Below are 11,541 nucleotides of genomic sequence, written 5' to 3'. Positions count from 1 at the left end.
GTCAACTTCGTTTCGACACGGTTCTTCATCAACGCTATTCTCTCCACGAACAGACGCGCTACGACGAGATTCCACATATGACTTCGACTGCCAGCCCTCAGTCCAACCCGGCGCCCACCCCCTCTGCTGCGACTTCGGCTCCTTCATATGCTTCCGCTGCCGGTGCGAACAAGAAGCAAGCCTCCACGCCGCTGATTGCGACGGGATCCAACCCACCAGTGGTGGTCGGTGGCTCCTCTGCGCAAAATGCAAAGCCGTCTGCTCCGTCACCAGTAAATGGACGTCCTCCCATCACACCTGCTGTGCCTGCTGCCCCTGCAGTCGCTCACGGCTCTTCCGCCAACAACATGAACGGAAGCGCACCCGATCACGCTCGCAAGAGCTCCGTTACCCTTAGCGCCAACGGCCCCAACAGCTTCGCTCCCAACGGCGGCCCCGTCGGTGGTGCAAAGCCCGGCATTCAGTTCGGATATAACTCTCCTGCTGTCGCGCACAGCACCCCTCAAGCTACCGCTGCTCCGATCCCCATTCCTGGATCCAACCAGAGAGTGCCTTCTCCCGCGCACTCTCCCTCTCCTATCCCTCAGCCCTCTGCTAGTGGTGGTCGTCCCCCTTCGGGCATGGCTCAGCCCAACGCGATGACCTTTGGCAGTCTCGGAAGCGATGGCGATGTAAGTGATATCAGCCCCGTCCTCTTCGGACACCGTGCCTGCGTTCGCGCCACTGACTTTTTAATTTTCTTTGCAGCGCCACATGAGACAAGCCTCTACTCCCCAGAGCCAGGCCGCTCTTCCTGCGATGCCCGGCCAGCACATCCGACGCGAGTCCGGCGTTTCTCAGCACAGCGACGCCCCTGGCCCTAACCAAGGCCCGGGCCGTGGAGGCTTCCAGCCCCAGGGCGGCCGTGGTCGTGGTTTCAACCCTCACCAGCCCCCGTACCAGGCCAACATGGGATTCCCCCCGAACCAACAGCAGTACAGAAACGGCCAGGGCCGCGGCGGTATGCCGCCTGCCTTCCACCCCGGAAGACCCATGCAACCCTACCCGAACTCGCCTCAGCCGGCTCGAAGCCCTGCTCTGGCCCATTCACAACCCGGCCATTCCCAGCCCGGAACCCCGAACATGCCTCCGGCGCAGATGCATCCCATGCCGATGCCAGCTCCCTCTCCTCAGTATTACCAGCAGGGCCCACCCCCAAATGTAATTCCCCCTCCCTTCCAAGATCTTTCAGTTCCGTCGAATTTGGGTGTTGCTTTCGTTCCTTCTTTCAAGAGCAAAAAGAAGAATCTGAAGCAATGGGAGAAGTCTTCTCATGTGAAGTCGAGACATGTGGATTCCTCGCATGACTTGCCTTTCGACTCCAGCAAACCTCGGCGCTGTAACAAGCATAGAGAGCAACTTTGGGCCGACCGCAACGGTTTGAACCCGAGTCACTGTTCAGACTTGGGCGACTACGGCATCGCTGAGCTGGCCTACGTGTCGACTGAACCTAGTGGCTTCTGTCAACTCTCTCGTCCCCCCGTTCCCCCTATCGATCTCTCTCCTGAAAGCGGTAACTACGAAAGATTGCTAACTCAAACAAAGGCACAGTACGGCTACCCTCCCCAGGCAAACCACCAGTTCGACCAGTTTGGCCGACCCATCTACTACAACCAGATGGGATACATGCCCTCTCCTGGAGCGCCCCCGGCTTTCCAGCCTGGCTACGCCCCGCCTGCGTTCCACCAGCCTGCGCCGACTGCCATGTCTCGCACCTCCTCTCACTCTGAGCGTCCCTCCTCTAGCACTGGCCAGCCGAGCCAGCCTGTCGTTGTGTCTGGTACTCCCCAGCCCCAGAACGCACAAGTCAAGCCCCCGGTTGTCGCGTCGTCTGGCAACTTCGTCCGTCCCAAGAAGAGTGCCGCCATTGTCATCAAGAACGCTGCCGGCGAAGCGGTTGACTTCAAGAAGAGCATCAAGACTCCGTCGTCGCCTGCCCCTCCTATCGTCCAGCAGTCCAAGACTCCCCCTATCGTCACTTCTACACCTACTCCTCCCCCTAAGTCCGCAACGCCCTCCCACGCCCGCACAGACAGCCAGGCTACTCCCAAGACTCGTCAAGAGATTCAGGATGAGCTGAGAGCCAAGATCCAGCAGGCCAAGGGTGGCGAGGACAAGGCGAAGGAAGAGGCCGATGCTAAGGCCAAGGCTGCTGATGAAGAGAAGAAGGCTGCCGAGGCCAAGGAAGAAGCCCGCAAGGTCGAGGAAAAGGCAAAGGAAGACGCTCGCAAGGCTGAGGAAGAAGCCGAAGCGAAGCGCAAGGCCGACGAGGAAGAGAAGGCCAAGGCCGCTGCCGCTGAGGAAGAGAAGAAGGCTGCTGAGGCCAAGGCCAAGGCGGAGGCCGAGAAGGCGGCTGAGAAGCCTGCCGAGAAGCCTGCTGCTGCTCCCGCTGACGAGGAGGACGAGATGGAGCGCATGATTCGCGAAATGGAGGAGGAAGACGCCCGTCGCGAGAAGGCCGCCGCCGAGTACGCCGCCAAGAAGCAAGCCGAGAAGGAGGCACAGAAGAAGCTTGACGAGGCAAACAAGGCTACCAATGCTGCTGAGGCTGACCGCAAGCTCCGTGAGGCTGAGCGCGAGATGGAGCGTCTCGAGGAGGAGAAGGAGAGAAAGCGTGCACAAGGCGGAAACACCCCTTCCGTCGCCGAGCTGCTCGCCGGAAAGACTGGTGACAGCGAGCCCGCAAAGGTTGGCGATGTTGCCGACAAGCTGTCCAACCTCAGCATCGGTGACTCTAAGGCTTCAACCCCCACCGATGCTTCTGCTCCCAAGGCTACTCCCACCGAGAAGCGCGGCCCCAAGCCGTCGCCTCTTAACTTGGCTCCCCTCAACACCAAGCCTGTTGAGCCGCCCCAGCCCAGCGCTGCTCTTCAGTCCTTGAAGTCTGCCCGATTCTTGACCGTCATGAACCAAGACCTGTACCCTGCCGGTATCAGCTCTCCCAACCCTGCCTTGAACGCTGCCGTCGCCAAGAAGGGCAAGACTTTCAAGTACGATGCTCAGTTCTTGCTGCAATTCCAGAAGGTCTTCACCGAGCAGCCTTCCACAGAGTTCCACCAGCAAGTCAAGTCTCTCATTGGCGACAACGACGGTTCTCGTTCTGCTTCTACCCCTCGTGCTGGTTCCGGTCGTGGTGGCTCCCAACGTGGCGCCGCTGCACCTCAAGTCGGTGCCATGGGCAGCTTCCGTGGCCCCTCTAACAACGTCCGCGGCACGACTTCTGCTGAACGGTTCGCTATGGCCAACGCAGCTATGGGCTCAGGTGGCGGCCCCGTTGGCAACATGGGCACCTTCCGCCAATTCCCTGGTCCTCAGATGGTGAACCGCACACCTTCTTCCTCCAACATGGGACCCAACTCTCCCCGCACCCGTTCCGCCAGAGGTGGTGGCAGCAGGCGTAACGACTACAACGCCAAGGATGCGCAGGCGGCCAAGACCATGCCTCTCACGGCTGGCATGGAGCTCAAGCCCATCACTGTCTCCGCTTCAGGCTGGAAGCCTACCAGCATCGGCAAGGGCCCCTCAGCATCAGGCCCTACTCCTGGCGGCGACCACATGGACCCTCAGATGGTTCAGCGCAAGGTCAAGGCTGCTCTCAACAAGATGACTCCGGAGAAGTTCGACAAGATTGCCGATCAGATTCTGGCCATCGCGGGCCAGTCCAAGGACGAGTCCGATGGCCGCACTCTCCGCCAAGTTATTCAGCTCACTTTCGAGAAGGCCACCGACGAGGCTCACTGGGCTTCCATGTACGCCAAGTTCTGCAAGCGTATGCTTGACACGATGAGCCCTGAGATCCGCGATGAGAACATCAAGGACAAGAACGGTGTCGTTGTCAGCGGAGGTGCCTTGTTCCGCAAGTACCTCCTCAACCGTTGTCAGGAGGAGTTCGAGCGCGGCTGGAAGGTCAACCTGCCCACCAAGCCTGAGGAAGACGAGGGCAAGCCCCAAACGAACGAGGCCGCCATGCTTTCCGACGAGTACTACATTGCCGCTGCCGCCAAGCGTCGTGGTCTCGGTCTCGTCCAGTTCATTGGTGAGCTCTACAAGCTTGGCATGTTGACGGAGCGCATCATGCACGAGTGTGTTCGCAAGCTCGTCGACTACGAGGGTATCCCCGACGAGGCCGAGATAGAGTCTCTCTCCAAGTTGTTGAGAACCATTGGTAACAACCTCGACGCTTCGGAGAAGGGCAAGGCCTTGATGAACGTCTACTTTGACCGCATCCAGCACATGATGGATATGCCCGAGCTTCCTAGCAGATTGAAATTCATGCTCTTGGACGTCCTCGACCTTCGCAAGGCTGGCTGGGCTTCTAAGGAGGCAAACAAGGGTCCCAAGACTCTTGATGAGATTCGCGCAGAGGTATGATATCCTATCCCTTATCCTTCCAGAATATCGTTTACTGACTCCTTGTATAGGCTGAGGCAGCTGCTGCCCAGAAGGCAATGGAGAACCAGCGCGGCGGCAGCCAACGCGGTCCCGGCGGCCGCCCCAATGTCGGCCGTGGCGATTCTCGCAACTTCTCTTCTGGCTACATGCAGGCCCAGTCCAACCAAGTCGGCATGGACGACTTGCGCCGCCTGAAGGGCTCGACGAGCAGAGCTGCCAGTGGCAACATCTCTCTTGGCCCCACCTCCATGTTCAGCTCTCGCAGCAACAGCGGACGCAGACTCGGACCTGGTGGCTCTCTCGGCCGCCCTGGCGAGGACTCTGGTGCTTCATCCCGCACCGGCACTCCCCCCACCACCCAACATCAAAACGCCTTCAGGTAAGCTATTCCACACTTTTGGCAATTATCCTATTTCATAACTGACCATTGTGATAGTGCACTCGCCAACTTGGACAGCGAAACCCCGGCTTCTCCTCCTTCGACTGCTGCCTCTCCTGCACTGTCCAAGGCTGTTCCCGACAGCTCCGCTGCCGAGAGCAAATGAGAGTAGCCGAGTATTTCCTTTTCCAATAAGTCATTGCATTTAAGCAAATAGACAGGGGGCGGGGGCTGTTTGGTGCATTTACACAGAGGGCTTTCAGAGTTCGTGTTTCAAAAGTTACCCTGATCTTTGCTGCGGACCATGATACCTCGAAAGAATACCGACATAGACGATTCACACTGAGACAACCTCTCACCAGGAAGAGAGGTTCTCCATTTTCGGACTCCGGATGTTCATTTTCCACATTCGGCCCTCTTCAACCCGATCGCATCATTTTCATGATGCGCTCAAATACAAGACACACACCGTGTCTTATTCCTTTTTCTAATACGAGTTCACGACGCTTTATGGGTCTTCTTCTACGTGCCTGGCTACATGGGGAGCAGTGGCTAGGAAATGGTTGAATGAGACAGGCCAGACGTACGAAGGAAGAGACGACCCCGGGAGAGTCCATCCAGCAACGGAGAGCTCATGCGCACGTTATGAGAGTGCGCGAATTTGCTCTTTTAAGGCGGGACATCAAAAAAGCATACGCAGGAGCGTCGGCAAGGTCGTGATCCTGTTCCGAATGCAAAAAGGGGATTTAGGGATCTGTTCAGAAGAGGATTTTCGTCTTTTTTTTCATCCTTTTGGCATTGGCTTGGTCATCACTGGCAGGTCTCTCGACGTCACCAACATCTTTTGGGCGTGGTTCCCGGTCATGGGAGGGAGTGGACTGGTCCAGCACCCATCTCTGTCCACTATGAAGGCAGAGAGGTGCTCGGTGATAGAGCCCGGACTCGGGGTTCAGGTCACTGGTCGCCAACAGTGGCTTGTTCCTTAAGTCTAGGCATCTTCGCCGGCGAAAAGAGGACTGGTGAGGGGATAATCGACCGGGCGTGGAGGGACCTAATGCTTTCTCTGACTTTGTACATTTAATTCGGCAGCGAGCTTGCCAGTGGACCTAGCCCTAAAAAGAAGAGACTACATAGTTCACAATCTTTCTTGTGTTCATAACCAGACCGTGTGTTTGTATGTGATGACAGTCCCTTATGGAACTAGGCCAAGACGACCGGTAGTGGTAAGTGTCCAACTGACTGACTCCCTGGTCAACCTATCCGTTGCACCTGGCTGTCGCCATGTCGAAATGTTGATGAACGGGAACGCTGGAAAGCAGTTGTCGACATTGAACTTGCAATCTCCAGGGCACGAAAGTCACGAACCATATATGCAGTGGCAAGAAAGAAAATTTTGTGCCAGTAAGCTCTTTGAAATGATATTAACCATGTTTCCTACGTCAATAATAAAACATGTCCAGAGGTTAGGTATGCCCGCCTCGATTTCCCCAAGTCCAGCCAGAAACTCCGAGCTCTCCAAGTCCCAAAGTCATCATCCTCCTCCTCTAAAGCAAGTTCAAATACTAGATCAGAACATAGAAGCCACCCTCCAAACCAACTCCTCAGAAGTTTCTGTCATGTCCAAAACTTCCCATCCCAATCATTATCAGCTTTTCATTGTTCGCAAACTCCGCGTGGTGGCACGTCGCCTCATGCTGCAGCAAGAAGCTTATTGAAGCCCAGCTTGGCAAACAGAGTATCCATGGCAACCCATTGTCTACCGCACTTGTCGAGATACTTGTCCACCACGCCCTTGACAGTGCCAAATCGAACGCGATTGTGCTCCGCCATCGCGAGAACCTTATCCTTGTGTTCCCGCGGAATGTCGTTCCCATTCTCCGCAGAAGCCTTGGTCTTGGCCTTGTCAACGTCCCAGAGACTGGCGTAGTATACGAGCTGGTTGTAGATTGCCTTCTCGGTGTACTCATAGCGCATGCGGCCAAGGCAATCCCGGGCGAGACCCTTGGGGCCTAGACAGCGTGTGCCGTAGACGTTCATCTGGCGGGTGCGCATGCCGCAGGCGGAGTCATCACAGACTAACCAGCCCTCGTAGTAGCGTGCTGTCTGAGTTCGGAGGGCATGTTCGAGCTGGGCTACGATCGAGAGCGTTGAGATGGTGGCGTCGCAAGAGTCGCAAAGCACTCCTGATGCCGAGACGCGGTCAGGCTGTGCAAGCAGACCCTCGAATACGGAAGTCTTCTTGCATGCCCTGCAGCGAAGGGAGAGGCGGGCACATTCGGCAAAACGCACTTCGTCGGGAATTTGTGACTCCATGGGGTGAATCTCAACATCGTTGCCGCCTCCGCCTTGCTGCTGGTCCTGGACTGACTTGTACCTGCGGATGTCCAAGCCGAGGCACTCTGCAAGTTGAGAGCTCGAGGTTCCAACAATGTTCGCGCAGAGACGCTCAACTGGGGGGAAGATTTGCTTGCCAAGGTACCACTCGACATCCGGTGAGAGGCCAGAGTCAGCCTTCATGACATCTGGGGGAGAATAGGCTCTCTTCGGAGCAGGGTCAGAGCTCTGAGGATCGCCAGTGATGACATAGGAGATAACATCGCCACGGCGAACGTTCTTTCCTTTGGCAATCTCCCTCAAAGCAACTTGGACCTGTGGCATGGAGTCCGCGTTGGGATATTCTGTGGGGGCCTTGCCGAGCTGTGTGAAGATAATGTACTTTTGCACCGGAATAGCTTGCTCACGCATCTTACCAGAGATCTCTCTGAGGTATTCGTGAATACGTGAGATTGACTTCTCGGTTTCGTTGCCGGACAGAATCTCGTCGAGGATCTTGCTCGAGATTTCCTTGGACAGGCCACAGTACTCACGACGCTTCATGTCGAGACCCTTAACTTCCATCTTCTCGATGAACTTGCCATCCTTTTCGACCAAATTGATAGCAGCGTACTTCTTCTTGGCCTGAAGCAAGATTCGGCGGAAAACGTTGTCAATGTCGATCTCCAAGAGTCTGTACCGTTCGTTGACGGCCTTTTTGAACTCTTGACCGACCTTGAAGGCATCGGACACATTCTCGACGTTGGCGTTGATCATAACGGAATCGGTGTCTCCATAAATGACCTGGAGCTGATTGCTCTCGGCGAGCTCCTTGGTGCTGCGCAAAATCTCACGACCCTTGTACGTAGTCAAGACGGCAAGAGGGCGCGCGTAGAAACGGGACTTGGTGTAGCCCAAACATCCGTACATGGAGTTGGCCGTAAGTTTCAGTGCAAGCTGCTTGATATCCCAGGTGGCAAGCTGCTCTGGAGTTGCACTCTTGTCTTTCATCAATGACTTGACTTGCTTTCTTCGGCCAACGAGTGTAGCAATGAGTCTGGGTAGGATGCCTTGCTCCTGGTCCTTAGGAACCTCTGGCACAGCTTCTTCGTCTTGTTCCTGTTGCGTAGATTAGCGTTTGACCTTGATGTCGGAGGTAAGCAAGACAAATGTGCATACCATAGTCGATCTATCCACAGTTGTGAAGCAGATGTTGTACTCCTGGATAATGGAAGGATACAGAGAGTTGAAGTCCATGACGAGGACGAACTTGTCGTAGAGGCCTTTCTCGGGCTCAAAAACGAGACCACCCTTGTATTTGTCCTTTTTTTTGCCGTCGCCCTCTTCGGCCTCATTTTCTTCCTGGGCCATTCTACCCCTGAAAGTTTGCTTATCAGGGCAAATGTACTTGTTGCGGTGGAACTCGTGCAGCAGAATGTACTCGTTGCGCTCGGCGCGAGTTCCAGTAAGGGTTCTCGCCCATGAGTTACCGGCCAAGTTAGTGAGGACCTTAGTCAAGGGAAGAAGCTGGACCTGTAAAGCCAGTGCGGTGATGAAGTGGGTATCAGCCTCCATGTGTGAGACGTAGTTCATCATGCCATCCTTGGACTGGGTTGCCCATGTCTTGAGCGCAGCTTCATTGTCAATGTCCTGTCTGCGGTTGTTACCCGGCAGGTATAGACTGCACATTTCTGTCAAACTCCAAGATTGACACTTGAACATGGCAGACTTTCCAGCATCGTTGGCCAGGTCGCAAAGCAAACGACCGGCCATGACTTGCCTCTCGGCGAAGACATTGCCACCAACCTTGTTCATGGAAGCTGGCCATTGCGTTCGCTTGAGTCGACCGAGTCGAGACCACTGGTGTGTCTTCTTCTCGTGGAGACGGTTGAGTAGAACGCTGTAATCGACTCCCTCCAACTGATGTCCTAGAATCACGTCTGGATCCACAACATCCAGCTGAGCAAGGAAGAACATGAGGATTTCTGACTCTTGGCGGAAGGTCTTGATGAGGCCTCTCTTCCTATCCTTTGCCATATTTTCGAATCCGAGGGGGAATGCTGTCCCATGAGGACGAATGAGGGTGAAAGTCCGGCAGGGAAGCTTCTCGGCCGGAGTTGGATCAGCCAAGGAGGCTTTCTCGTAGATGCGAGCGCTGATTGCGAGAATCTCTTGCTTATTGGCCTTGGGGTTGAAGGCAGTGCGCAACGCGATACTCATCAAGGTCAGGGGAGGTGTATCGAGGTTGTCAGAGTCGCTGAGCGTCGAGACCATGTTGGGGTGCTCGACGAGCACTTCGAGCTTGCAGTGGGAAGCGTTCTTGAGGGCACCAAAGTCGGCATCGGTAATCTTCAGCCAGCAGGGGCCCATGATGTTCTTCCACAGCACAAATTGCTCGAATAGCGCCGTGTTTGTGCCGAAGACACGCGAGAATGTATCTCCAGTAGTCGTGCTGTCAATGACAGGCTTCGTATAGGGATAGAGACACTTCAAGTACTGAGCCTCTTTGGGAATGCCTGGAAGCTCGAATGCGTACTTTCTTTTGCATGGCTTGATCTTGAACATGCCAACGTTCATCTTGGTCATGAGAGCGTCAATCTCAGAGTAGACGTCCATCATCTCGACTTCCTCGCCTGTCTCTTCTCCGCCCTCGACTTTGGTCTCGCGGGGAAGGAAAAAGAGCTTGCGGAGAATGTTGTCGACCTTGACGAAGCAACTGACATACAAGCCAGTCTTCTTGTTCAAGACCTTGCCAAAGAGGCAGAGACTGCCATTGACCTCGGTGTAGTCAGTCCAGAACATGTTGAGACTGCCGTCCTCCTCAATAGCATCCTTATAGTCTATCTTGCCAACGGTTCTAGCCTCCGCAGGAGAGCTTGAGACAACATTGAGCTGTTCGGTAATGTTGTTCCATGCTGACGAGTCGACTGATGGGGCGGCAGGCTTGACCGGGGAAGAGCTCAAAGGTGTAGGGTAGGGATCGGGCTTGACAAGCTTCTTCGGTGGTCTTGACCCTGTGATGTTGACACTAGCAGCAGTGACCGCACCAGCGTGAGCAACCTCCATCATATCATCGTCCTCATCCTCTAGGGGCTCCGGCTTGACCATTGCCTTGCGCTGGGCTACTTTAGCGGCGGGTGATGATGGCGCGGGATCTTCGGACATGGGAATATCGTCCATAGTGATCGGAGCGGGGCTATCATCTCTGTCGTCGCCCATAGGGGGCAAATAGCCATCGTCGACTGCTGAGTTGTCGAAGGTGGGAGATGATAGTCTGTCATCTACAGTCTTTGTTCTCTTGGTAAGGCGCGTTCTGGTCTCGGGGGCGGGAGAAAGCACACGGGCTCGGCGACGCTCGGAGGATCTGTTACGTTTGGCTGACCGGGACGCAGGAGCGGGAATGTTGGCGTCCACCTCTCCCAGAAGATCGGCAAGGAAATCGTCGTCTTCTTTCGTTTTGGCGACCTATGGCTGTTGTCAGTACAACGCTTCTCTTGTTTTGAGCGCACATAACGAACCTTTGGCTTGGCTTGTGTCTTGTTAGTACCCTTTGTGAAGTATTCGCTAATGTCTCTGTCGTTGGCATCTCGCTTGGCCGCATCTTCTTCGCGCTGTTTTTTTGCTACTGATTGTCAGTGTGATAGATCTCGCAAACACATGGATTGGATAGTCTTCTTACAGGCTTTGCTTGGCCTGCCGCGGCCCTTCACTGGCATATCCTCATCGCTCTCCGAGTAGTATTGGGGCTGGCGATCCCACTCCTCCCGACCATCGTCGGCATATCCCTCGCCATTGTCGTCGACAACGAAATCGTCTTGATCCAGACGGTCTCGGATGATCTTCTTGTATTGGTTCTCGTCAACCTCTTCGTAAAGCTCGTCGACCTCCTCGACCTCGTAGTTGGCTCTCTTGCCGGACGCTCGCAGAGCCCGAAGCTCGGCCAGCTTTGAGCGTCTGTCAACCTTGGGCATGGTGGGCAGGGCTGGTGTGTCGAGTATTCGGGGGAAAGTTCAAGTTCTCGAATGGACACTCAATTCATCGTAGAAAGAGAGGAATTATTCGGCACCGGCGATAGGTACTGAAAGATTTGGCGTGTCAAGCTGTGTTTGTATCGAGGAACAAAGTATGCCTGTTGTGGGTGGGTTAACATAAAGCACGGGATACAAGTGCACTATAATTTGGGCGTTCAGCCAGGGGTGGCGCGAGATGAAAGTCGCGTTCGTGTTTGGCGACGCGTTCTTGCTTAATTGCCGTCAGGCCAATTGGTCAAGTGTGCGCTAAACACAGCACATGTGGGGCAATCGTAAAGAGGTCCGCCCCGCAACCAAAGTCAATATTCTGCGCGACACGCTAAGCCATGCAGGACGCCCGAAGGACGCAGGCACAGGCATGGAAGCAAGCTCCCTGATAAGATAAGA

At 55.2% G+C, this 11,541-nt stretch overlaps 2 protein-coding genes across 2 annotated transcripts; one reads left to right on the top strand and one right to left on the bottom strand.

Moving 5' to 3' along the window:
* Positions 1-77: 77 nt before the first annotated feature.
* On the top strand, positions 78-4,976 carry N0V96_008610 (uncharacterized protein; the record flags this gene model as incomplete). The annotated part of the gene is made up of 4 exons (XM_053197897.1): positions 78-671; positions 748-4,404; positions 4,461-4,810; positions 4,868-4,976. The coding sequence occupies 4 exons, from the start codon at positions 78-80 to the stop codon at positions 4,974-4,976; spliced, it is 4,710 nt and encodes a 1,569-aa protein (XP_053044685.1).
* A 1,523-nt stretch (positions 4,977-6,499) lies between these two features.
* POL1 (DNA-directed DNA polymerase alpha catalytic subunit pol1) lies at positions 6,500-11,094 on the bottom strand (the record flags this gene model as incomplete). The annotated part of the gene is made up of 4 exons (XM_065758395.1): positions 6,500-8,242; positions 8,303-10,588; positions 10,642-10,745; positions 10,803-11,094. The coding sequence occupies 4 exons, from the start codon at positions 11,092-11,094 to the stop codon at positions 6,500-6,502; spliced, it is 4,425 nt and encodes a 1,474-aa protein (XP_065613150.1).
* Positions 11,095-11,541: the final 447 nt, after the last annotated feature.

This window comes from Colletotrichum fioriniae (assembly GCF_027942845.1).
Source record: "Colletotrichum fioriniae strain IMI 355084 chromosome Unknown scaffold_10, whole genome shotgun sequence".
In the NCBI taxonomy this organism is placed as follows: Eukaryota; Fungi; Ascomycota; class Sordariomycetes; order Glomerellales; family Glomerellaceae; genus Colletotrichum; species Colletotrichum fioriniae.
The sequence above is the reverse complement of the archived record's forward strand: the minus strand, read 5'-3'. Positions and strand labels throughout refer to the sequence as shown.